The 27782-nt window shown below is 46.9% G+C and overlaps 2 protein-coding genes and 1 long non-coding RNA gene across 3 annotated transcripts; 1 reads left to right on the top strand and 2 right to left on the bottom strand.

Moving 5' to 3' along the window:
* Window positions 1-1473: 1473 nt before the first annotated feature.
* On the top strand, window positions 1474-4509 carry LOC123171566 (26S proteasome regulatory subunit 8 homolog A). The gene is made up of 8 exons (XM_044589018.1): window positions 1474-1822; window positions 2295-2392; window positions 2521-2745; window positions 2819-2881; window positions 2968-3131; window positions 3298-3553; window positions 3640-3750; window positions 4151-4509. The coding sequence occupies exons 1-8, from the start codon at window positions 1609-1611 to the stop codon at window positions 4289-4291; spliced, it is 1272 nt and encodes a 423-aa protein (XP_044444953.1). The 5' UTR covers window positions 1474-1608; the 3' UTR covers window positions 4292-4509.
* A 16485-nt stretch (window positions 4510-20994) lies between these two features.
* LOC123171567 (uncharacterized) lies at window positions 20995-21867 on the bottom strand. The gene is made up of 2 exons (XR_006485298.1): window positions 21379-21867; window positions 20995-21301 (listed from the first exon to the last, which is right to left on the bottom strand). It is a non-coding gene; the product is annotated as an uncharacterized lncRNA (long non-coding RNA).
* A 1524-nt stretch (window positions 21868-23391) lies between these two features.
* LOC123171565 (cytochrome P450 84A1-like) lies at window positions 23392-25320 on the bottom strand. Its single transcript, XM_044589017.1, has 2 exons — window positions 24333-25320; window positions 23392-24190 (listed from the first exon to the last, which is right to left on the bottom strand). Exons 1-2 carry the CDS (start codon window positions 25242-25244, stop codon window positions 23561-23563), a joined length of 1542 nt encoding a protein of 513 aa, XP_044444952.1. The 5' UTR covers window positions 25245-25320; the 3' UTR covers window positions 23392-23560.
* Window positions 25321-27782: the final 2462 nt, after the last annotated feature.

Here is a 27782-nt window from a genome sequence, read left to right as displayed (position 1 = left end):
TACCGTGGACACGACTATTAATAGATAATCTTCCCTGCAGGGGTGCACCACATTTTCCAACACGCTTGATTACTCTGGCCGAACACACTTTTCTGGGTCAATGCCCGGCTCGGAAGATCAACACGTCGTAGCCCTACCTAGGCTCAGCAGAGAGGTCCCCGCCGGTCTACATCCTAAGCACTCCGGGGTCTGGGCCCATCGCCCGTTGCACTCCGGGTCATTGCGAGCAGGGCAGATCCAGGCTCCACCACTACAGGATGGTGCCGGCCCAGCCGTGCCGCAATGCTGAACTGGACGTCTGGCAAAGCTTCGGCTGATACTACGTCGTCGAGGCCCATAACTATTCTCGCGTGGTGGTTAGTGCGTAAAGGCCAAAGGCCAACTCAGAACAAATACCCAAACCATAGTGTATTATTAGCTTGCGGAGACGAGCAGAGACTCACGATAATGTGACCCCGTCGCCCCGTCTCATGGACTTACGGCAAGGGCCCAGAATGCCCGGCCGTGCCACGTAATCATCTTGCGGGTGCTCTCCGGGCCCGCCCAACTTTCCCAAAGGTCTCAAGTAAAGTCAAGGTAACTGTGTGTCCAAACATCAAGGGGAAAACCCGAGGAATCACCCTCGGTGGATTCCACTCGATGTAATCATCAAGGTGAACGTAAGAGGAAGCACCCTCGAGGTTCACACTTAGAGGGGTTGCATGCCAAAGTCGTACGAAAGTGGTTAAGGAGGAATCACCCTCGATGACCACGACCGAGTAGCTACACTACAGAGATCTCATCAGGAGTGATGTATGAGGTACCATCCTCGGCACTCGATGATAACTCTGCAGAGTCGAGCAACAAAAGTGGCGTGATGTGATGTGAGGTGTCGGGCTCTGGTCGTCGATCACGTTGCTCAAGTTGTCGATGATGAAGCAGGGGCAACAAGGACAAGGTGGGGGTCACTGATGGATCACTAACCAACCTATACTAAGCAGTTTAGGATAAGCAGGTAAGGTACAATGAGCAAGTTACAAAAGCAAGCTATGCATCAGAATATGAGCAAACAATAACAATAGCAAAATCTAATGCAAGCATGAGAGAATGGAATGGATGATATCGGGATGATCAAAGGGGGGCTTGCCGGGAAGCTCCGCTGAAAGCGAAGAAGAGGTCGTCGTCGCCGTAGTCGATCACCACGGCATCAGCAGCGGTCTCGAGGTCTACCGGGGAGAAGAGGGGGAAGAAACAGTAAAGATAAACAAACAAGTGCATGACATGACGATATGCGGTGCTAGGGGTGTTCTAACGCAATGCTATACGATACCGAGAAAGGGGATAACATGCGGGGAAGTTTTTTCGAGGTTAGGCATTTTCGGACAGACGAAAGAAGGGGTCAACCCGTGCCTGCTCCGATCTGTGTGGCCGCGTCCGTCCCCTTCTCGCACCTACTACTCCGAACCGGACCGTGGGCGATCGATCGACTCGTCATATACGGCACGCCCGTCCAGCCCTGAGAACCAGAAGCGAGAAGCGAACCAAACGTGCCGGAAAAGAAGCTCACCCTCGAACCCGAGCAGACTCGAGCCAACCCCAGAGCGGCGGAGCAGACGAGGGGGAATCCCGATGGCGGCGGTGGCGATGGACATCGCGAAGCCCTCGGCGCTGCCGGCGAGCGTCGACGACCCGTCGGCGGCGTCGGCCAAGGGCAGGGCCGGCGGCGGGGAGGGCCTGCGCCAGTACTACCTGCAGCACATCCACGACCTGCAGCTCCAGATCCGGACCAAGACGCACAACCTCAACCGCCTCGAGGCCCAGCGCAACGACCTCAACTCGCGAGGTACGCACCGCCCCGATCCCCAATCTCCGTCCGCTGTTTCTAGTCCGCGCAACCCTAGCTCCCTCCATGCGTGTGTGTGTTATGCCAGAAAGACGATCCGCTGCTGCTTCATATTGTTTGATTGCGATTTGCTTGATCCAATTGTGCCTGGACCTCTAGTTCCGAGCTTCAACTATGCTTGATCCGATAGCGTGTAGATAGTGTCTCCGATTTTAGGTTTGTTTTGGTGATGTGCACGCGTCCCACTTATGCGTAATGTTCGTGATTGGTGAAAATTCAGTTTTTTTAGTGTGCATAGTCCTAACTCTGCTCATATGTATTTTGTTAATTGAAATTCAACAGTTTTTGGGGTATTGAATTTTGTTCAATCAGAATATGGAATGCTTCCGAGACATTGATTTTTTTTTGATTATAATGTGTAATCTCTCTTATACTGACGACTTAAATGCTCACCACAATTTTGGTATTGCAGTTAGAATGCTCCGGGAAGAGTTGCAGCTCCTTCAAGAACCGGGCTCATATGTTGGCGAGGTTGTGAAGGTTATGGGCAAGTCAAAGGTTCTAGTCAAGGTACATCTTGTTTCACTGTTACTTCTTTCATGCTATGCTTGTGTACATCATGTTTTGCTTTAAGTGGGAGCTCTGAGTTCCAGTCATCCTTCTTTACTGTCATTAAATGGTTAAGTGCAATCTCTCAGGTTCATCCAGAAGGCAAATATGTTGTAGATCTTGATAAAAGTATTGATATTACAAAGATAACCCCTTCAACAAGAGTTGCTCTTCGGAACGACAGCTACATGCTTCACCTTATCCTGCCCAGCAAGGTCGATCCACTGGTTAATCTTATGAAGGTGGAGAAGGTTCCTGACTCTACCTATGATATGATTGGTGGTCTTGATCAGCAAATTAAAGAGATCAAGGAGGTTCGTAAATATATTCAATGCGCAGTACATTTGTTGTATCATTAGCACTCTGGCTTAACAACTTGATTTTCAGGTGATTGAGCTTCCCATTAAGCATCCTGAGCTGTTTGAGAGTCTCGGAATTGCCCAACCAAAGGTTTGAGTTTGTGTACCAATTTGCATTTTATTTGGCATTGATTCAGCCAGTTATTCAGTGCTAAATAATTATCCTTGCTTTTTCAGGGTGTGCTCCTTTACGGGCCTCCAGGTACAGGGAAAACATTACTTGCTCGTGCAGTTGCTCATCACACCGACTGCACCTTCATCAGGGTCTCAGGTTCTGAGTTGGTTCAAAAGTATATTGGAGAGGGGTCCAGGATGGTTCGTGAACTCTTTGTGATGGCTAGGTAAACATTATCCGTCTGTGTTGCATTCTAATTATTACTATTTACCTGTCAGATTTCTTTTTCGGGAAATCATTTGTCAGATTTTGAAATTATTCCCTGTAAAAGGTCTTTGCATTATATAATATACTCGTACCAGAGGCTAACACATTTGGTCTGAATTTGACAGGGAGCATGCACCATCCATTATATTTATGGATGAAATAGACTCTATTGGATCTGCTAGAATGGAGTCGGGCTCCGGCAACGGTGATAGCGAGGTTCAGCGTACTATGCTTGAGCTTCTGAACCAACTTGATGGTTTTGAAGCATCGAACAAAATTAAGGTTCTTATGGCAACTAATAGGATAGACATATTGGATCAAGCTCTTCTGAGGCCTGGTCGTATCGATAGGAAGATCGAATTTCCAAATCCTAATGCAGATGTAAGTGATGCAGTACTCACCATATACTTATAAGTTAATATTGCTTGCTCATATCGGTGCTGACTCTGAATTATCTATTCTTTCAGTCCCGTGGTGATATTTTGAAGATTCACTCGAGGAAAATGAACTTGATGCGTGGCATTGATCTGAAAAAAATTGCCGAGAAGATGAACGGAGCATCAGGAGCAGAGCTAAAGGTATGTATTGTGTCCATCATAGGCGAGTTTCAATTTTTAATATATTTGTCTTGATAAACTGAAAAAATATTCTGAACTTCACAATGCTAATAAGTTCGCATGTAGGCAAGCACATCCTACAAAATAACTATAATCTGCTGCAGATAATGTCCCATTTAACTTATGTAGATATCCAGGCCCAGCTACCATTGTTACCCATGCTACTACTCCATGTAAAGTTTTACCCATGCTAGAATACTACATGTAAAATTTTACCAACTCAGAACCTGGTCCTGGTAGCAAGTATTAAGTTTTTCCCATTGAGGTCTTGATTTCACAAATGTATTGGCCAGTATTCTGTTTCAAGTAGTGTGCATCAAACCACACATCATGAGTCTAACTCACTTTGATCTATCATCAGGCGGTCTGCACAGAAGCTGGAATGTTTGCCCTCCGCGAGAGAAGGGTGCACGTCACCCAGGAGGATTTCGAGATGGCCGTGGCCAAGGTGATGAAGAAGGATACCGAGAAGAACATGTCGCTGCGGAAGCTATGGAAGTGAGGCCCTCGTTTTAGCATCTCAGCTTTCGCCGGCATGTATCGGTGGTTTAAGCTTATAGCGGCACATTTGCCAGATGAGCTGCGGGTTTCTTTGAACCGTGTCGACAACTGTAACCTGCAGCTGCCTTATCAGGGTTAAATTTCTTTATTGGGTTATATTATGAGACGGGAGTTGGGAACCGTTCGCTTGCTTGTAATGTAATGTTGCTTTACCGACTACGTAGATTGGTAGCCTCGCTGTGCTGAGAAGGGTGACCGCAATGGTGTGCTGTTTTACTTGAATGTGGCAAATGTTATTTCTAGGGAAACTCTTCTTCAGTCCTTAGCTATTTGTTCTCTTTTGTCCATCCGAAGGGAAATAAGAAAAGGGAACTCAAATGAGTGAAATGCAATAATAATGAGTTATGGAACTGACAGCTCCTCACCACGGCTGGACCATAAGGGGAGCAGCTCTTGATGCCTTTATCGTAGTGTCAATTGTCAAAAAATATACTAGAAGCACGGTGAATTACATGCTCTTAGTGATACAAGTGCACGGTGAATTACATGCTCTTAGAATTACACCACCGGGCCAGCTAAAACGGGGCCAAGTGAGGCTTCAATTTGTGATTTTGTAATATCCAATTTCACATCATCTCCTGGCGGTGTATTTGCAAATTTGATAGGATCCGATTGCAGCGTATCATTTACTGAGCTCCCTAAACTATTATATCTGCAACCTCTACTGGATTTGTGGTGCAAACTGGCATAGTCGTCAGCGATCCAAACTGTCATCTTGGATTAGGACTTCTGTGGGAGCAATTTGATTTTGAACGTGTGAAATGGAGCAATTCGAATTTGCTCGACATGTGAAATGATGAAATAAGTCAGGAAAAGTGAAAGTACATGCAAAGAAGATGCCGGTGGAATTGTCGCGGCATGGCCAGTGCCGCGGCAAAGAGATCGCTCCTGGATATTCAGAAGCAAGTGTGGCCAGATGTGATTTTCTGTCAGAATCACACCTGAATAAAGTCAAGGCAGAAAAGCTCACAAAACGTTTGGGCTTGGATTCGTTCGAATGCTCAGAAAGTGATGGATTGGCCGGAGGTTTGCTGTTAATGTAGAAGAATTCGTTCAAAATTCTTCCGCAGTTCACGCAACCCGGTTTTATAGATGTGCGGATAGAAAACAATGATGGAATCTTTTGGAGATTTACGTGCTTTTACGGAGAACCAAAATGGGAGAGGAGGCACCTATCATGGAGAACTCTTAGAGATCTACACCATCAATCTTCTATCCCTTGGCTTGTTGTTGGTGATTTTAACGAGATCTTGTTCTCTCATGAAAAGGAGGGTGGTAACCTGAGACCGGTTAAAATGATGGAGGACTTTAGGGAGGTACTCGCTGATTGTGGTTTAGAGGATCTTGGTTATTCTGGAGATTTATTCACTTGGCGCAGAGGTCGTATCAAGGAGCGTCTTGATCGTGCTGTAGGGAACGGATTGTGGCAATGTCTATTTCCTGCAGCTACTGTAACAAATGGAGAACATAGTAAATCAGACCATCGTCCGCTTATAATTGATCTTGAGCCAAATGATATTCCTATCCCTCGGTCAGGTGGTTGCAAGAAATTCGAAGCTCGGTGGTTACAAGAAAATTCAGTTCAGGAGACCGTCGCCAACGCATGGGAGAATGCAGCAGGGGAGCCAAATTTCGCTACACGCACAGCTCTTGTGCATGCCGCGCTTCATAAGTGGGACAAAGAAATTCTGAAGGCCCCAAAGAAGAGGTTGGATGACCTGAAGGCACGGCTTGAGGCGACCCGTAGGGAGCAACCAACAGATGAGAACTCAGCTCGGTTACGAGAAATATTGATGGAAATTGAAAATATACTAGAACAGGAGGAAGTATATTGGTTGCAACGCTGCCGTGCAAAGTGGCTTAAGAATGGAGACCGTAATACTAATTTCTTTCAGAATTTTGCTTCGGCCAGGAAGAAACGAGACTTTATTAAAAGGTTAAAGGGGGATGATGGTAACTGGCGTGAAGGTAATGATGAATTGGGGAGGCTCATTTCCTCTTATTTTACTAATTTGTTCAGTGTGGATGTGTCTGATCCAGATATGGAGGTTATCAATAAAGTGAATCCGAGGGTTACAAGGTATATGAATGAGTCATTAACAGCTCCATACACCGCAGAAGAAGTCAAAAAAGCTCTGTTTAGTATAGGAGATCTCAAAGCCCCTGGTCCGATGGACTTCACGCGGTCTTTTATAAAAAGTTTTGGCCGTTACTAGGGAATGAGTTGGTCTTGGCTGTTCTGGAAGCTATTAACTCTGGTACAATACCGGAGGGATGGAATAATACCACAATTGTGCTCATTCCAAAAACAGATAATCCAGAGAACATCACACAGTATCGCCCCATCAGCTTATGTAATGTTGTTTACAAGGTAATTTCCAAAATGATGGCAGCCAGGCTGAAAGTGTTCCTCCCAGAGCTGATTAGTGACACTCAAAGTGCATTTGTTCCAGGACGTGTCATTACAGATAATGTTATAGTGGCTTATGAGTGTCTCCACACAATGAAGAAAAAGAAAGGAAAAATTGGCTTGTGTGCGGTAAAGTTAGATATGCACAAGGCATATGATCGTGTTGAATGGAGTTTCCTGAGAGCCATTCTTCTTAGAATGGGATTCTCACTGGCATGGGTTGAGATGATAATGCAGTGTGTAAGCACAGTAAGATATCATGTCAGGTTTAATAATTTTGAGACGGAGGAGATCATACCAACAAGAGGACTTCGGCAGGGGGATCCCCTCTCCCCATACCTATTTCTCCTTTGTACTGAGGGATTGACAGCACTTATTAATGAGGCTGAAAGGAAGAATGAGTTGATAGGAGTGCAGGTATGTCGAGATTCCCTGTCGGTCTCAAATCTGTTATTTGCTGATGATTCATTAATCCTTATGAAGGCAGACTCGCAGAATGCAATAGCCCTTCGCGATATTCTAAATAGGTACTGTGCAGCTTCCGGCCAATTAGTAAGTGAAGCTAAATCCTCTATTTACTTTAGTCCAAATACTGAAGTTTCAACTAAGGACGAAATTTGTCAAATATTGAATATTCTCACTGAGTCGCTATCAGATAAGTATCTTGGTTTACCCTTGATGGTGGGCCTCGACAGGTCAGATTGTTTTATGCATCTTATTGATCGAGTTTGTCAAATGGTGAATGGATGGAAAGAGAAGACATTGTCCCTTGGGGGCAAGGAAGTGCTTCTGAAAGCGGTTGCTCAGGCAATCCCAACATATGCAATGTCCGTCTTTAGGCTCCCAAATAAAATTTGCAAGGGAATTACCGACGCGATGGCGCAGTATTGGTGGGGTGATGATGAGAACCAGAGAAGAATGCACTGGCTAGCATGATGGAAAATGTGTGTTCCTAAGGATATAGGAGGATGGGATTTAGAGACTTGTGTTGCTTTAATAAAGCACTCCTAGCTAAACAAGTTTGGTGATTGATTGAAAATACTGAATCTTTATGTGCAAGAATTCTCAGGGCCAAATATTATCCGGACGGTAATATCTTATCAGTTCAGTTGAAGAAGGGATCTTCTTATTGGCAAAGCATATACTCAGGTATTGAAACTATTAATCAAGGATGTATTTGGAGAATTGGGAATGGTTTAACAGTAAATATTTGGGATGATCCATGGATCCCTACTAGTAGCTCCAGGAAGATAGTTACCATGCGAGGTTCCTCTCTCCTCACAATGGTACATGAGCTTATTGATCCGGCTACTGGATATTGGGACGAGACATTAATTAGAGATATTTTTTGGGGAGTGGATGCAGATAGAATCCTTGAAATCCCATTGTCAAACGTAGATATGGAAGATTTCGTTGCTTGGCAATATACAAAGTCACATAATTTTACTGTACAATCAGCCTACTACATTGAGTGGAACCGTAGGTATGGCAGAAAGTTTGAAGGAAGTAACATACAAGGTGGTTCGGCTGCTAACCCAATTTGGAGAATAATATGGAAATTGAAAATCCCAGGGAAAGTCAAGGTTCATGTGTGGCGAACGCTACATGGTGCTATTCCATGTAAATCTATTCTTGCTAACAAGCATATGAAAATTCATACTGCATGTCCTGTGTGTCAGGTGTATACTGAAGACATTCGGCATGCTTTATTTGAATGTGCCCGAGCGTAGATGGTTTGGGAAAATTTGGGTTTATTGGAAAAAGTTGAAAGAACTCTGAATGTTGATAGGGCCGGTTCAGCTGTACTGGAGGAGCTGATTTGTACTTCGATTGATGACCCACTATATCTTGCTCAAATCCCTGTATCATGTTTGATTGCGGTGGCCAGTTGGTTCCTATGGTGGGAAAGGAGACAGTGTGTAAAAGGAGAAAAGATACCTGAACCTGAACGTTCTGCCTTATCAATACAAGCTCTTGCTCTTAACTTTTGTCGGGCGGGCACTGTTCAACTTCCGGCAAGAGAGATAATGTGGGCTAAACCACCGCAGGGTACAGTCAAGCTGAATATAGATGCATCATTTGAGTATGAAGGGAGTACTGCTTCCATTGGCACGATCTTGAGAGATGATGCTGGCGATTTTATTGGAGCTGAGGTCTCCTATATGGGTAAAACAATTGATGCATATACAGCCGAAGCTATGGCTATGAAGAAGGGTCTGCAACTTGCAGATTCTCTGGGTATTCATAAACTGCTAGTTCACACAGATTGTGCAGAATTGGTCAAGGAGATTAATCAAGGAGCAGTTAATTCAGTAGCGGCCCCTATTCTTAATGATTGCTTTGAGATTTGTAATAATTTTGGCCATGTTAGTTTTGAGCACTGTGCGCGTGATTCGAATCGCGTGGCTCATGAGCTGGCTAGAAGGGCTAGGGTTGATCCTCCGGGTGTGTGGACGGACAATCCTCCCTCTTTTATCCGTAGCCTTATTTTGGATGATTTGTCGTTATTTGAGATGAAATAAAACTAGCCATGATGACATTTCCTAAAAAAAAAAGATGCCGGTGGTGCTACCAGCAAAATTACAGGATGATCTCTCTTACTATTTAAATGAAGAATATTAACGGAGAACATGCTATTCTGTACACATATATTGTGCTGGTGTCAAGACTGCAAGTATACCTGACCATGGGATACCTAGCCCGACCAACCCGACCAGGTCTTGCCCGTGGGTCGGGTTTGGGCCTAGGTTTTGAGCCTGAATGTCAGGCCGGGCCGGGCCTGCCATATTTGAGATTTACTGAAGAGGCCTGGCCCAAGGCCTGACGGGCTTTTTCATTGATGGGCCAAGCTTGGGCCTAGATTCTAGGCCCGGTGCCCGGGCGTAGGTTTTTTTGTTTCGGGCTTTGTTAGGTCCGGCCCGGCCCGCCGGATGGCCAGATATAAATGCAAGTGCATGTCTGATTTATGAGTGCCACCTGAATATTGTTTTTATAATAGGCATGGGTGCATGCTCTCAACAAAAACAAGGCGTTTAGTGTTTAATTCGAGTGTGCAGTTATCACTGATCAGCAGACTAAATCATGGCCATAGGTCAGGTGCTAGTTGTGGATCCCTTATTTTGTAACAAGATGAGTTTCATAAATTTGATTGTTTTTATCATCCACTTGAATCGTAATGTTATGCTGCAAGGGTTATTTCTGAGAAGTCACAGTTATTAAGGTAGACAAGCCTGTATGCGATTTTTCACAAAGCTTAACTCATTTTTTATTTTGGAAGTGCTTTTAAAAAACAATTGCGATTCATGATTTGTTGATGTCTGAAAGTTTTACATGCTAGTATTAGCATGGCCCGCTCACTTTGCTGGTGTGAATTTGAATGCTATGGTTGTCCCTTTGCATTTTCATCTTGTGAAATTTGAATGCTATGGTGGCCCCACGCGTCCCGGCTTGGCTCGCCCTGCAGCCCCCCACCTCGCCGCGCCACCCTGCCTACATCGCCTCGCCGCCCCGCTCACCTCGCCCTGCCGCACTCCCCTCCGCCCGCCTCTTTGCACCAGCCGCCCACCCGCCTCTTTGAATTATTATGTGTGTCCGAAATAATATTATTTGAATTATTATGTTGATAGAAATAGGAACTTCTTAGATGCTCTAGGTCTTCATAAGCAAGCAACTTAGATGCACACTTCACTAGTCCATAGGAGAGTTTTCATATATTCATATGTCTGTTAACGGTCAAAGTTAACGGGAACCCTGATCTAGACCCTCCACGGGAATTTAGAGGTAAGAGCAATGAAAAAAATAGCGCGCTACAGAAAATAGCGTGGCCTAGCGTGCTATAGCACGCTATAGTGTGCTATTAGCGAGACATTGTACATGGATTTATTTAGCGAGACAATCTCTATATGCTATAGCGTGCTATTAGCGGCGCTATAGCGCGCTATTTTTTTCAGTGGGTAAGAGATGAAACTGACATGTGGGCCCCACATGTTAATCGTCAAAGTTAATAGAGTTGACTTTTTCAGGCTTGACGAGTGGGCCCAGACTGTCATAAACGGGTTTAAACGAGCCAAATCAGACACTTTTCTGGCTTGTTTTTTTGTTGTTGCCAAAAATAGTCCAAAAGTGATAGTTTTGGGATTTTTTTATTAAAGTGGTAGTTTTCTGTCAAGCTTGGTCATAATGTGGTAGTTTTTGTTGTTGTTAAATACTCTGTTTTCGGAAATCTTATGGGAACAAAGCTAACTATAGAGACAAGTCATAAACCCAAACTTTTCAAAAAAAGTTCATAAACCCAAATGACGTATCGAGAGATAAATCATTTTGAAGTTTTATCAGAAATAACATTTAAAACGTTGACGTCGTTGTTTCTTTTCATCCCTCCATTCATGTTGTGGTGCTATATTGCTAGCGCGCCGAAGCATATGTGTTTATTCCATCTTACTTGATTGAAAAAATAGATAGCTGTTTCAGAACAAATTCCATCTTACTTGATTGAAAATTAGATAGCTGTTTCAAAACAAAACCCATCTTACTTCATTGAAAAATTAGATAGTTGTTTCAAAACAAATATCTTGCTTTGCGAAAACACGAAAGTTTTCATACATATTGGATGCCACAGGGAATGGACTGAAATTTGAACCCAAATGATAAGTGTCATACGTGTAGCACGAAGCACTCCGTCATTAATGTTTTTTACAACTAAAGTTGCCATTTGAAAAGAGAAAACAAACCCCCCAAAACACTGAAACTTGCCATTCAAAAACAAAGTTGTTATGCTTGACAACTAAAATTGTCATCCTCACTTCACTAAACTTGTCATAAAAATGTTTGGAGTTGTCATATATTCGTAGCACACGTGTGGTTCTTATCAAGTAATCAGGGTCCAACTTGAAAAACATGTATGAGGGCCGTGCCAATTCTGCGCCGCCGTGCGCATTTCAAATATTTTTTTGAGCTAATTGGCCCGTCATCTGGACACCAGAGTCAACACGTCAATACAACACCGTAATTTTCTATGCTGCCGTACGTGAGGTAGCCAGTAACCAAGTAAGAAATGGAGACCATTAGTCCATCAGTTTCTACTTGAAAAAAGCTTAATCAAATTGCTGCGGCAGCAGCAGCGACACGCCGAAACCTTGCGCTAAATCCTTAAGCCGACCGAGCACTACAAATTGCCGCGAAAACGTTGGTGGCAGCACTGCATCCTCAGCTCATTCCTTCCTGGTCAAAGTTTAATCATCTTGCAGCAAGCACGTACAGTACAACTGATTACACACTCTGGTCTCTACGCTCAACTCAGCTCATCATGCTCAGCCTTTACCCGAGGCTCTCGGCGAGCTCCCGCTACAGCGACGCCGACGCCGACGACGACGGAAACGACGACGTCTTCAGGTACCGGGCCTTCTACGGCATCGCCGTCGCCTGCGTGGCCATCCTCCTCTTCTGCGTGCTCGCCGCCACCGTCGGCCCCTGGAAGGCCGGCGCCTTCGCGGCAGCGGTCGCGTCGCTGCTGGTCGTCCTCGGCTGCTTCGCGCCCAGGACATCATGGGTTGGCCGGCGGACGGGGAGGCCGGTGAGTCCCGTGCTTGCTCTCACGGCTAGGTCAGGCGGGCGGCCCCGAGCACCCGGCCGGTGTGCGCGCGCGCACGTCGTGGACGCGCCGCCGGCGTTCGCGTACGTGTGCCCTCTGGAGGTAGACGACAGCGACGGCGAGCTGGCGGCCCCAAGCTGCGCGATGTGTCCGGTCTGCCTGGAGGATATCCACGGCGGCGAAATGGTGCGGCAGCTGCCGGCGTGCAGGCACCTGTTCCACGTGGAGTGCATAGACATGTGGCTGGACTCGCACAGGACGTGCCCAATGTGCCGGTGTGTGATCTCGCCGCCGCCACCGCCGATGACAGCGAAAGCCTCCGAGCCGGAAGAGGCGCCTCAGTCGTCCGATGAGGTGTTGCCACCGGTGTAGTTATATATTTGCTCTAAAACATGCACGTACAAGTTGAGCTGAGTGTATATATAATTTAGCTATATGTAAGTTGCCTGAAAATTGAATTGGGTCAGTCGGTTTTTCTGCCAGTTGATTGCTCCTCTAAGACTTGTGCTATTTTTTCTCTTTCTTTCAGAATCTGCTATCTTATTTTCATGTTGTATGGTGACCTGTTTTAGGCTGAGAATTTGTGACTAATTTCTATGTTGGATATTTTTTAGGTGTATCTCTACATTGGATGAATCTGCTATCTCTACATTGGCTGAGGCCCATTGACTGGGCAACCAAGCTAGCCATATCTAGCCCATCTGAAAACCCAGCTATCCGGAAGCAACTAGCTGAGAAGTACTCGTTGTGGGGCTCCCGCAAGGGTCACCTTTGGTAGCCACCGTCACATATCACGTGCTAGGCACTCTCCCAGAATTTCCTTTATTTATTTTTTCTGTACGCGTTTTTTGGGTTAAGATGATTTTTTTCCTTTTTCTGGCTTTTTGGTTGGTTTCCCTAGGTTTTTGGACAAAAAACATTTTTTTGTGTGAAAAAACTTGTTTCCTTTTTTTTTCTTTCGCTGAGGCACGGATTTAGTTCTCGTGGAGGCACAGATTTACTCCTGCGAGAGGCACAGCCGTGCCTCTCGGAAATGAGAAAAAATGTGTTTTGTTTTTTTTTCCGCGGGAGCCATAGATGTGCCTCTCGGAAAGAAAAAAAAGCTCATTTTATTTTGCTTCCGCAAGGCACATATTTGCTTTCGTGAGGTGTGCCTCTTGGAAAAGAAAAAATGAGTTTTTTTTGTAAGAGACACATATTTACTTCTTGTGAAGGCACAATTGTGCCTCTCGAAAAAGTAAAATGACACGTTTTCCAAAAAAAATATTTCGTGAGAGGCACAAATTTACTTCTCGTGGACGCACAGATTTGCTTCCACGCTCAAAAAAGAAAAAGAAATGTGTTTTCTTTTTCTTTTTCCTTGAGAGGCACATATTTGTTTCTTGTGGAGGCACTGATTTGCTTTTGCGAGAGGCACCTCTTCGGAAAAGGAAAAAAAACTGTGCTTCTGGTTGGGAATTTTTTTGTCTGATTCTTTTCGTGAGAAAACAAGTTTGTTGAAACCTATCAACATGGGATTTAGTTTCAAATATCTCGACGCAAGGAATCCAAAGATGAAAACGATTCGGAATTTAGACGCACGGTTTAAGAGATAAAATATTTTGAATTACCAAATCTACGAAAAAAAGAAAAACTCCCCAGTTACGACATGTGGCGCACATGCAGGAGTGACCTTTCAATGAGAACTCCTTAATTAGTAGTGAATTCGCAACCATTCCTCTCTCCTTTGCCTTTATTGTTTTCAGTATTTTTTCCTATGAGTTTTTTTGGGATGTTGGGCGAGTGTAAATGTATTCATGCAAGTGCTATACAATAAGCAGTGATGGAGCTTGCAGCCCAAAGCTGGCCGGGCCAAATTAAAGAAAATATAAGTATAGTTTTCATCCTCAAATCCTGTCCAATGTCTCTATAACCCTTCAAAGTCGATTTTGGTCTGATTTAGACCCCAAAAATGTCAATACCGGTTTTAATCTCCCCCTGAGTGGTTTAGTGTCACATCAAGAGTGGTTTTGCATTTTCATCGAAAAAAAAGAGTGGTTTTGCATTTGATTTTGTGATTAGGCACTGATTTGTCACTGACGTGGCGTGCTTATGTGGCAGCTGGTCGCTGAAATAAGTGGGCGTTCGTCTTCGTCCTGTTTCGCCTTCCTAGTGCAGACAGGAAATCGGAAAGGCCGCAGCACCGCCGTCCACGCCTACTGGAATTGCGTTGCCGCCGTCGTCGCCGGCAGCGGCCACCGTCTCTCTCACTTGACGTCGCCTTGGCATGGGATAGAGGAAGCGCTCGGTCTGTCGTATTCCGCGGTTAGGGTACGCTGCCGTCGATCGTCGCGAGCCCGTCTTCGTCGGAATCAAGCGATGGCTTCAGATATGCTTACCGCACATGGGATCAGTAATGTTCGTGTTTGTCAGGAGCCCTCCCCTGGCTGGTACATGGGCTTGCCCCTGTACCGGTACATGGGCCTGGCCCATCGGGAGACCATCGAGCGCCGCAGACTACAAGTACGAGGGAGAAGGCAACGCTCTGCTCATTCAGTGGATCACGGCGAACCCGACGGCGGCTCTCTTCCCCTTCCCCTTTCCCAATTCGTGCATCCCAAGTTGTAACCTAAATTGCTACCTGAATTCGTGAGAAGAGTTACTAGATCGAGCAATATATCTCTGGGTTGCTACATTTGGTATCAGAGGCCAGACACCACCCTTCCCCTCGCTCGATCTGGCGCGGACGTGAAGCTTGCGGCAAGGTCTACATCAACTTGAAGCCATGGATCCATCTATCAAGGATTATTTTGAGAAAATCCTCTCCCGCATGGAGGAAATCCGAGTCGAGCTTCGCAACAGCACGGACGCCATCAGGTCCAACAACGCCAAGCTTGACGGCATGAATGTCACTGCTCTGCAGCAGGAGCGCGCCCCCTCTTCGGCGCCGCTCGGTGAGGAAGGACTCGATTCGGCTTCTTCATCCACTACCCCAACCCCACTGGATACTCCCGTCGCGCCCCATAGCCGCCTCGCAGCCATGGCGCTGACCCCATCATCGACCACCGACGCGATCTTCTCTGGTGGTGACGATAAGTTCGTCGGCTCCGCCACCCCTGCGACGACCATCACCGCGCCTGCAGTCCTCCCCGACACCTATTCACCAGCTGCAATGAAGCACAAGGTCGTTGAGGTCCTCTGTGACTGGTCTCCTGACTGCATCGTCATCTCGCCCAGGACCTGTTCGACAGAATGTTCGAACCAAGTCGGAGCCAAGTCGCTTCCGCCTCCACTCACGACGGCATCACTACTCCCAAAAGCCACATGTGCGCTCGTCGCCGACCTCGTTCATCCTGCTACCAACGCTGTAGCTGCGATGCAGCCATTCCTGGACCATGAGCTGGACGTCTTACCGCGCACAAGGCATCAGGGGCTGCTGCTACGGCCGATGCCGTGGCCATCGTTTTGGATGGAGTCTGTAGAGGGAAACGAGAAGAATTTTTCTGGTGATCTAAAGCCCCCGAGGGAATCCTGGAGGTATTTGCAAATTGTACAGCGGAAACCATGTCAGTCTGAGCAGGAATGGAGTTTATCTATTTCAACTGAGCTACAAGGTCATGACATACCGGGCGTGGACCGTGAGCTCCAAACAAAGGCACGACCACTGTTCAGGTTCAGTCAAGACAATATTCACCTGAAGCTGTCAGGGCCATCTGCTGCTATTTGTGTATTCTGTACAGTTCTCTTTGGCAATCAATCAATGATGCTACATGACGGGTCAATAGAAGGCATGCAACTGTCCAAGTCTGTTGACCTCCGGGATGCAACTCTTTCAAGCACGGATTATGTGATACTGAACTTGGTCCAGTCTGGAAAACCACTTGTTGCCAACAGTCAGTTTTGGGAGTTAATTGCATGTTGGTACCACACTTGCGCACCTACTCACGAATCAGTACCATTAGTCACTTTTTTTGCCATGCAGTGCCAATTCTAAGCCTAAGTGTTGCAAAACAGACTAAGCCACGTATAAACACGTATTGACGATGTATCTGACCAGCGGGGCCCGCATGTCAACAGCCAACTTGGCATATTTTTTTTTGCAGAAAACCCCTTTGTTATAAATTTAATCGCTCAAAGCCGCGACCTTGCCGGAGCCTCGTCGCTGGCTCGCCGGAGCCCCGTCGCCTCGACCTCGCCGGCCTCCCCTCGACGGAGCCCCGTCGCTGGCTCGCCGGAGCTCTGGGCCCCTCTTCCTGCTCCCACCCTGCTCCGCCCCGCATGACAGAGAATGGGCGCTCCCTCCACCGCGCCCTCCCCCTCCCCGCCGGCGTCGCCCGAGGCCTCCCCGCCGAACGACGAGACGCCGCCCGAGGACTCCTCGCCGGAGCTGCCGCCGCCGCTGCGGCTGTGCGGCGGCGTGCAGTAGTACGCGTGGGGCCGGCGCGGCGCCGCCTCCCTCGTCGCGCGCCTCTCAGCCGCCGCACGGGTGTTGACTGCATCTCCGCCCGGCCATCGCGTGCGCACACGCCCGCTGCACCGTCCCCTTTGCTCTCAACTTTGGCCGCAGGTGGCAGGGGGCAGCCTGATTCCGGCGGCAAGTAGAGCAGAGGAGGCGTGCCACGGCCGGATCCGTTGTCGGGGCTTGTGTTGGAGGAAGGACTCGTCACGGTCAAGCCTGGGCCGCACTGGATCGGACGCCGGGAGGTGCGCTGGGAAGGGCCCTCCGCACGGCGGTGGCTCGCTGGCTCAGGACTCCCATCGTCTATTGGCCTGCTACCATGACGGGGAGGAAGGCCAGGACACTAGCAAGACGCAGAGAGGATGGACGGTCTCCGGCAAGGCATGGGAGGGAGCAGTGGGAGGCCCATGGAGGTACGGCGGCCTGAGGGGGAGAAGAAGGAAGTGGGTAATGGCCCGGTGGTTGGTGGCGACGGGGTCGCGCGGATCCGACGCCGGGTAGGTGCGGGAGGACTGCGACCGGGCCCGCCCCTACGCGGAGCTCTGGATGGGCAGGCACCCGGCCGCGCCCTCCGCCGTGCTCCCCGGCGGCGAGCTGCTCGGCGCCTGGCTCGCGCGCCACCCCGCCGCGCTCGGCCCCGCCGTCGCCGCGCGCTGGGCCGGCGACCTGCCGTTCCTCTACGGCACCCGCGCGTGATTAAATAAAAAGTAAGGGTTGTTTTTGTAAAAGAGCATGCCACGTCAGCCCTGACGCACGGGTTCCAGCGGTCAGATACACCGTCAATACGCGCTTATACGGCTGTCAGACTGTTTTGCAACACTTAGGCTTAGAGTTGGCACTGCATGGCAAAAAAAGTGACTAATGGTACTGATTCGTGAGTAGGTGCGCAAGTGTGGTACCAACGTGCAATTAACTCCAGTTTTGGCCTAGAGGATGGCTGTTTCCGGAGTACCATAAGATATGTCTTTATTGGCGAACTTGGGATCCAGGATGGATGTTCTGCTGCACTATCATACTCAGCTCATGTGATATCACTGGGTGCTTGCATGATATGATTCTTTCCATTTCGAGCAGTTCAGCAAATTGTACACAGGCGAGCTAGCACATGGATATAAGTATTCAGTTTTTAGTTTACACATATCAACTTCGGGGACTGGGATTGAGTGTCGTTCGTCTCTGTTGTCTACATTCGGTGAGTCATTGTTGTATCTTCATAGGGCACTGCTGCTATTATCTTGGCTACCACCTACTGGTGCCTCATTTTGGATGGACCTCGCTGATGGAAATAAGGTACGACCCCTGAGGTGGCTGTTGTGTGCTTGCTCTCATGAAGGTATGACTCTGAATCATGCAGGGCTGCCACCACAAGTTATTTATGTGAAGAAGAATTTATTTGGTGATCTGAATTGTCTGAGAGCATCCTGGAGCTGGAGGTATCTAGTAATTGTGCACCTGAAAACATATTCCTCTAAGAAGGTTGTTTGCTGGATCCATACAGTGCCCCTATCGCTGCTGGTTCTTCTCTTACCATTTGCTCAACCTCCTGTGAAACATGAGAAAGCTAGTACGCAGCAACTTATATCACCTGAGCGCTATAACCAGTTCTTCCATAATCTGAATTCTCGTATCGCTTTCTCAAGGTATTTTCCAAATCTGCATCTGAAGTCTAGATTTGGTCAAACAAATGTCCACCTGAAGCTTCCATGGCCATCTGGTTCTTGCGATTGCCGAGCAGTGCAAGTGCGTTCAGAACTGCCTAAGGGAATAATTCATTATTATGCGTATGTCAGTGCGCTGGGTTGTTTTGAGTCAAGAAGAATTTAAAGGCAGTCGTCGTGCTTCAATCAACTTCCACACTAACAATGCATGGGAACGGTGCTCCAATCTCCTTGGGAATTGCATAAGGATACTTCCAGTGCAGCTCTCATGCTCGTGGTTTTTGAAACAGGACAAAAATGATTCAGATTTCAGTGGCCATGACAAGCTCCTTCACAACAAGCAGCGATTGGGTGCTCTAAGTACAACACTTCCGAATAGTGTCTGTCTGCAGTTCGTGCAATTTTGGCCATTATTGTATTTTGCTCCAGCTGGTATCACGATGCAATGGCAGTGGGACGAGCATCAATGGTGGGACAAAAATTCACAACATATTTTTATGTTGCCTCGTTCCCTTTCTGAACAAATATTAAGTAAGGTCAATCATGGCTGGTATGTCGACACTCTCAAACTATTTGCGATTCAGGCTATACAATTTGCAGCAGAGATTCATTATCAACTATCTAGCGCCAATGGTTGTCTGACGAGTGAACTTCCAATACGGCATGTGTCATATGAGCTTCTACTATTCCTGACCTGTCCGCTGGACATTTCCAACACGCAGCTTGATGCCTACAACAATATGTGCTTCCTGTTTTGGCTTTGTTCAGTTTCTCAACTCACCTGTAACATTTGTATGATGAAATCTGACTTGGGCCTGTACCAGCGGGGCTGTTCTTGGGATCCTGGAGGACTGGCATTGCGGTTGTCAATGGAATTGGCTCACCGAGTGGTCTTCTCAGGAGCGGTGTGTGTCATCATCTTGGTGGTCCACTACCTCATCCACGCCAGCGATATTTCACTTCATCAACTGCCTGGATTCCAATCGACTCAAGGTACAACAAGTTTCACGAGATCATGGTGGTGTGAGTCTTTCAAGTCTTATACAACAACGTTGGCCGTGAGGGACCTAGTGCCTTCTACCTCCTACAATCAAGGGCATTTTCAAGAAGGGAGGGGTACCATCACCATTGCTGTCGTCTTCGCGCAAGGCTCTGTCGACCATGAGTACTACTTTCTCAGCTTCGACCATGACTGTGCTGAAACTGACTACTTCCTGGACACCTTCTTCAGCGGGGCTCCCATCGACCGCAACTGTTGTTCCTACTTTGTTGAAGTCCACTCTGGCTTCGATCATGACGACAACCAAGTCAAGCATCATCAAGTGCAAATGGGATCCAGGCGGGTCTAGATGGTGTCGGCTTGGGGTCAAGCCGAAGTCAAGAAGGGAGGGATGTCAGGAGCCCTCCCCTGGCTGGTACATGGGCTTGCCCCTGTACCGGTACATGGGCCTGGCCCATCGGGAGACCATCGAGCGCCGCAGACTACAAGTACGAGGGAGAAGGCAACGCTCTGCTCATCCAGTGGATCACGGCGAACCCGGCGGCGGCTCTCTTCCCCTTCCCCTTTCCCAATTCGTGTATCCCCAAGTTGTAACCTAAATTGCTACCTGAATTCGTGAGAAGAGTTACTAGATCGAGCAATATATCTCTGGGTTGCTAACAGTGTTAAGGGCGAGGCTTGATCGCATCATGTGTTCGTGATAGCTCTGTTGTTTTGATATTAAAAGGGGCTAATTTGCAGATGACCGGCCTGTTAATTTCAGAAATAAAGTAGATGAATTTGCACTGTGCTTGTAGTGATAATTGTCTTATAGAAACAGAACGTGACGTTTTTGACCGAATTTGATTGCTGAAGAGTGTTAACTCTGAATTTTGACTGCTGTTTTAGTAGTACAGTATAAATACTCTGAATTTTGACAGCATTTGTACAGAACTTTTACTGTAATTTTAGTACTGCAGTATAACTAGTCTGAATTTGGACTGAATTCAGAGTAGTTTTAGTAGTTTTGAGTACAGTTTTGACTGCAGTTTCAATAGTGCATTTGCATTTGACTGCAGTTTTAGTAGTTTTGACTGTATTTTCAGTAGTTTTAGTAGTTTTGACTGCAGCTTCATGTTCTGTACATGTCATTTATCTTCATGTACGTGTACACATGCTTGGTGGCATGGTTGTACATTTTTATTTTCTTGGTGCCATCTATTGTAACGTGATGTACTTTCGGGGTTTATCCCCACTAATCTGGGAATATAATGAGGGTTTTAGTTTGCCCAAATAAACTAGTGCATTTGGACAGAATATGGACTGAATTATGATTGCATTTGTTTACTCTGTAAGTATAACTGATAAGAAATTCATTCATTTTGCAGCTCGTATGGATCCGCGAGATCCACTTGATTACTTGTTGGCCAGATATCATTAAGCCGGCTCATTTGAGAGGAAAAATGGACAGGCTGACTACACAGGAGAACTAGAGGCAGAGGCGTTTATGCTCAGTTATGCAGAATTGTGTGCTTACGCTGAGGAATTTTTTTTCTGAAAAATCCAATCTTCTGAACATCCTACAGACATTTTCTTATAAATTCTCAGCATGAAGCACTACTCATGTGAATTACAACAGGCACTACTCACGATCTAAATCTTGTTAATTTTATCTGCAAGTCTTCTACTTAAGGACCTAATTCTACTACTGCTGCGTGCTTGAATTGCATCTCATTCACAAACAACCTCATGCCCATCTCCAGTCAACTACCTTCGCCATGCAAGCTTCAGCCTAGAGCGAGATTCTTCAATTACATCTTCTCTTTTTTCAGACGATTCAGCAACATCATGCCACGATTCACCAACAGTCCAGACCCTGAAATTGCATTGCAATCAGCTAACAATGGACTTCTCCAAGAAAATAGGCTCACACAAAGAACAGCAAGAACACACCTTTGATTTCCTGGTACCTTCGCCCTGGATTCAACAGGCTTCTGCCGACGGGCTTTCACTCCGCATCCGCACAACACTAACTTGTACTGCAACGGACCCTCATGATATGGCACCGGCGACAGTGTCGCTGCCGCCGTACCACTAGAATAGGACCTGCGTCCCGTGGAGGAGCTAGCCGAGAAGCTCGTGGATGACGCCATGGACTGCAGCCGATTCAAGAGTGAGGCCTGAATTCGAGCGTGAGGTCTTGGATCGAGCGAGCGAGCGTCAATGGGGAATTTAGGGTTCAAGCGCCCATTTGGGGAATTTATGAGCTGTAAACACTGGCCGGGAAAAGAGTGACCATTTGCCACATCAGCGCCAAGTGATCATCAAATAAACGAAAATCACATGCAAAACCATTTTTGATGTGACACTAAACAGCTCAGGGGCAGATTAAACCGGTATTGATATTTTTGGGGTCTAAATCAGACCAAAATCGACTTTGGGGGGCTATGGAGACATTGGACAGGATTTGAGAGTGAAAACTATACTTCTTAGAAAATAACATGTGGGTTGTTGTTTGAAGGGCCACGGCCCATTGGGCCTTTCTGTAGTTCCGCCTGAAACAATAAGTGTGTAACTACATTAGAGTGTTAAAATTGTACTCTGTAAAGAAATGTAAGACTTTTTAGATCACTATTTCTATATTATAAAAAGTGCAATTTTAGTGCAACTTTTATATTTTATATTTATATTTTCTTTCTTCTTAAAGAGAAATACCGATGTCACTATTTCATTCTTACTTAGAAAATAACATTATTTTGATTTTATTTTATTTTCTTTGTTCTTCATGGGTAACACCAACTCCACTAATTCATTTTCTTCTAATGAAACTTCCTTCTCATAAAAGATCCACTATTCTATGATTGTTCTTGCATGTTATACAAAAGCACAATTTCTTTGTAAATTGTGTGCAAATCTTGTCATAATGTTTAGTTTTTATTTTGTTTCTTCTTAAAGGATAATACCATTGCCACTAATTCATTCTTTGTTAGATAATTTTATTATTTTGATTTTGTTTTAGTTTTTATTCATTTTCCTTCTTCGTAATGGGTAATACCAACCCCACTAACTAATTCATTCTTAGGGCACTCCTAATTGCAATTTTTTTCCGCTATTATATGCTTATTCTTGGATATTAGAAAATGACGTAATTTCTGTGTAAATTATTTTCCAATTTCGTCATTATATTTTTTAAAGGGCAATGCCAATACCGCTATTCATTTTTCCATATAAAACTTTATTATTTTGTTTTTATTTTAGTTTTCAGTTTATTTTCTTTTTTTCTTAAAGGGTAGTAAGATTATCACTAATTCATTTTTTCCTAGAAAACTTCATTATTTTGATTTTATTTTAGCTTTCATTTCATTTTATTTCTTCTTAAAGGGTAATAACATTATCACTAATTCACTCTTTCCTAGAAAACTTCATCATTTTGATTTTGTTGTAATTTTTTATTTTATTTTCATTCTTCTTAAAAGGTAATACATTACCCAAACTTCATTATTTTTATTCTATTTTTCTTTCCTGTTTAAGTATAATACTAATGTCACTGATTCATTCCTTTTTAGGAAACTTACATCTTTGTGAAAATTACACTATTGTATACTTATTCTTGCATATTATTAAAAAAAGCAATTTCTGTGTAATTGTGTGGAAATGTTCAGGCAAATCGATCGCCTTTATACTCATGCAGGTCGAGCATTTGTAGTCCTCTACATCTTCCTTCTCCAATCACATGTGACACGACTCACCTACATCTGCCATGGCCTATCAGTCTTCCTTCGGAACGCCTCTGGGAATCACGCAAGTCAGCGGAGAGGAAGGGAACGCGAGAGATCAGGGTCAGCGAAATCTCGGTTGTTGCCTCCGCCAGGGGAGGAGACAAATCCTAGGTATTTCAACAAGGGAAAAAGTATTATGTAACTTACCTTGCATGCGACGTTGTTGCCATTACCAGTGGATGTTGAAGCACTTAAATGGAACGATGAGCAAATGGAGGAAGGCGGTTGCACACTCCATATTCCATGGTGTGTAGTTGTGTACCACGTGTTTGTATCTAAAGCCTGACACGCAATCTTATGGCAAGTAGTTCCACCTACAATACGTCACAACAAAGAGCTCGATGTTCTAATTAATATTACAAAGGACAATTGAGCCGGGGTGTGGGAACTGCATAGAGTCGTGTGGCGCGGGACACAGTGACACCGTTCATGTCGCTCATGTCGAGCTCCGTTGGTTTCATGTCACCGGGTAGCTTCCAGTTGAACCCATGCACAAGCTGCGCGATGGCAAACTCCACGGCGTGCTGGCCAAGCCCCTGTGCTGGGCACGAGCGCCGCCCCGAACCGAACGACAATAGCTCGTAGCAGCCGCCCTTGAGATCCAGCCCGGTGGCTTCCCCATCTGGCATGAACCTCGATGGCCGGAACGCGTTAGGGTCCTTCCACGCCTCGCCGTCGCGGTTGATCGCCCACGCGTTGATAAAGACACGGGAGCCCCTGGGCACGGAGTAGCCACCGAGGACGCAATCTTTGGTGTTCCCGTGGAGGTGAATCGGGATCGGTGGGTGCATTCGGAGCGTCTCCTTGATGACACACTTGAGGAAGGGGAGCTTGCCAAGGTCCGATTCGTCAACAGTCCGATCAAGCCCCACAATGTCGACGAGCTCCTGCTGCAGCCGCAGAAGGATGTCAGGGCAATGCATCATCTCTGCCATCGCCCACTCAATGGTGAACCCCACCGTGTCCGGCCCGCCAAACAACATGTCCTGCATTCACCAACAACATTGTGCAGGCAAACCACGTCGTCAGTAACATACATATGACCTTTGGATTCCTGGGAAAGTTTGAATCGTAGTATGTATGAACTGTAGTACTAACAAACACTGCAGCGAAAGTTTGAGCTCTTACCATCATCATGGCCCTAACGTTGTCGCGGGTGAAGCGGAGGTCGTCCTCCCCGCTGGCTTGGTTGGCATCAGCGAGGAGCGCGAGTAGGCCGTCTACCATGTCAGCGTCGGCGTCGTCGGGGTTCTTGCCCCTCCTCACGTGCTCGTCAATGATCTTGTCCACAAACGTTCCTAGAGCGCCGCGCACGGTGCGAAGGCGCCGGTCGAAGCCCCGCCGGCCCATCCAGCTTAGCCAAGGGAAGAAGTCACCGACGTGGAACGCCTCTAAGAGCTTGGAGAACTCCTTGAACATGGGGATGAACTCGTCCAGTCCTTGGACGTCGCGCACGCCGAAGGCGGCCCGGAAGATGATGCTAACGGTGTGCTTGAAGATGAGCTCGCCGAGGTTCACGGCCTCGCCGCTGGACCTGCCGACGGCCCGGGCGAGCTCCCCGTACCCGTCGCGCACGGCCAGCCAGGTCTCGGCGCGCCGGCGGCTGAAGAGCTTGGTGACGCACAGCTTGCGCATCTGGCGCCAGTAGGGCCCGTCGCGCGCGAACGCCATGTCGGAGCAGCCGTAGGTGAGGTAGCGGACGGCGATGGAGGCTGGGCGGTACCAGAAGTCGCTGTCCTGCGCCTGGAGCACCTCGCGCGCGTACTCCGGGGTGGACACCGCGAAGACGCGGAGCGAGCCCAGGCGGAGGTGCAGCAACCCGCCGTACTGCTTGGCCAGCGCCGCCAGGCCACGGTGGGTCAGCTGGTCCGCCATCATCAGGTTGCCGATGATCGGTAGCGGCTTGGGGCCTGGAGGGAGCGGCGGCGGGTTCAGTTTCAGCCGCCGTCTTTGCAGGATGACCAAGGCCACCGACGCAAGAAGTAGCCAGATGAGGGGATCGTGCAGGCACTCCATGGCGATCTTTGCAAAGGCCGCCATTGAAAGTAGTCGGCAACGTACGAAGTTACACGATAGTGATACTAGCGCAAACTACTGCCTTCAGACTAGTAGAAGAAGAAGCTTGGCTATTAATCAGTGAGGAGAGGATGGGGCTTTAATATATTGTTTGTTCGGCGTTTCTGCACGCATATGTATGTGGTCGCTATCACCGAACTGTCAAATGCGTCTGTAAAACTATCAAATCGAATCGAACTGGCGTTTCCCGGCCTCTGCCTCGTCCACCTCTCCTCGCCATCACCGCCCAGAATCAGCGGCGTCGCTCGCGTCCTCCTGCACATGCACATGCACCTACACTGCTCGCGCAGGTGCGGCTCGTCCTCGTTGACCCACAGCGCCAGTGCCCCCCGTGGACACTTCTTCTTCTGTATTCTATACACGTACACGCATCTCGAATCTCCCCAGAATTTGGATCATCCTCATCTTTACCATCGGTAAAAGTATATATTAACCTCATATGAATAGCGGAATCCCTGCTGCCAGCAATCAAACACTTCTACTTTTATTTGGGTTTTGGATGTTTGCTTTGATTACTGTTGTGCATTGTATGATGGCGGTGATATTCCCTTCGTCCGGTGAAAAGTGTATGTTTGGCTTTAAAATTTGTGCACAAAAGAGTGTACATTTATCTTTCCAATGCACTTTAAAGTAGAAAAAATGCTTCTCTCTCATCACACGGTAATCAAGAACAATAACATTCTACACATAGTCTCCTTAATTTCTACATGCACTTAGCTCATTGGGGGTTGGGTAATTAAAGAGGAGAGTAATGATGGCTTGCATCTTTCTAATGCATTTTTTACTCTACTCCATAATTTGTCCTAAAATTTCTATATGTACACTTTTCACCGGATGGAGGGAGTACTCCCTACGTCCCATAATATAAAAACTTTTTGACACTATGCTAGTGTCGAAAACGTTATTATATTATAAGATGGAGGGAGTACAACCCTAGGCTTGACATTGTTGTTTGTCGTACGGTGGCGAAAGGGTACCGGTTTAAAACACTCATATCTGGGAGAGAGAGGGGGGAGGGGGGGGGGGAGGGGAGGCCATGAGATCAACCAGGAATAGCCCTTACTCGTATTTTTTTAGAGAAGCAACATGAGCACCATGGAGGAGTCCAGACTCGAACCCGGGTGGGCAGCATGCACTCCCGGGCAATGGACCAACAAAGCTATACTTTGTTCTTCCTATTTGGTGGGAAGACGAGCGGCAATGCCATTATGGGGCTTTGCACGTGTGGAACCACACGTAAATAGTGGTCCCTGCGTGCATAGGCAGTTCTCATGGCATGTGAGGCTGTGCCCTCACCCCGTCCCGCCCTCATCGGTGTTGTCGGCCCAGCCCCCTAGCGCCACGTCGCCAGACCATCCTCTCCTTGAACTAGTACTGCCTCGCATCCACCCCTTAGCTGCTTCTTCCTAAACCTGCCGCAATGGTTAGCTCTCCATCAATGTCCTTTGGACCCAACTCGACTCTATCGTCGCATCCGCAAGTAATTCACACTGTCGCCTAGCACTCCAACCCCGGTTGCATCCCCGTGGCATTGTAACAACTTGTTCCCCTTGTCCTCCTCCTAATCAAGCCAATCGGTCGAGCACCACATGGCGATCTTATCGCCATCGCCTCGGCATGGCATAAGCCTTCATATGCCATCTAACAACCTTGAGCTCTTCCCTACTCCTTGACCTTGGTAGCAAGATGAATCGAACCGTGATGCCCTTCTTCCTCCCCTCCAAAGAGAACAACCGCCACTAGTTCCTCATCAATTAATGCCGAGTGAACCAAAGCCCCTGATGCAAGTATTTCCCTATCAATACAGGTAGAAAGTTTTCATACATCTATGTGCTTCAATTCAAATAAATGTAAAGCCAAAGGAGGAGATCCGCAAGCTCGTCGGAGGAGTCGTCCTAGGAGAGAGGGAGGTTGATGAGTGGAGTTTACACCCATATTTACCCTCATCTAAATGGGGTATTTTATGCGTTTATCACTTCAACCTACCTACTTGTAAGTGCATCTAGTGCCACCCCTAGTTGGTTTTGGAGTATTGACGATAAACTTGGTTGAGGGACTAATGTGTTTGTGAGAATTGCAGGATAGCACAGGTAGTAGTCCCTTATTGATTCGGTTTACCTACCAGAGATGACCCCTAAAAATGTGTGAAGACATTGAAGACAATGGTGGTTCGTGAAGACATTCATGATGAAGATTATGACATGTGAAGACATTCACTTGAAGACTATGGAGTGCGAAGACATAGTTGTTTCGTAGTTTCCTTTTCTTCTTTGTTGAGTCATAGGAACCACCGTACTGTTAAGTGGGGTTCAAGTGAACAAAGTCAGAGTGACTGATGTGATGCTCAACCAAAATCCTATGTCTTCGAGCGAAGACAATGAGGGCAAATCTTATCCAGAGCTGGATGAGTCAGCCTTGCTTGTAGCCCAAGTAAAGCTGTCGCGTGTGTTTGAAATCCGACCGTTGGACACGTGTTGGTTCCTTAGTGACCCAGGGTCATTT

Source organism: Triticum aestivum, chromosome 7D, assembly GCF_018294505.1.
Source record: "Triticum aestivum cultivar Chinese Spring chromosome 7D, IWGSC CS RefSeq v2.1, whole genome shotgun sequence".
Lineage (NCBI taxonomy): Eukaryota > Viridiplantae > Streptophyta > Magnoliopsida > Poales > Poaceae > Triticum > Triticum aestivum.
This window is presented reverse-complemented; position numbering and strand designations above follow the sequence as displayed.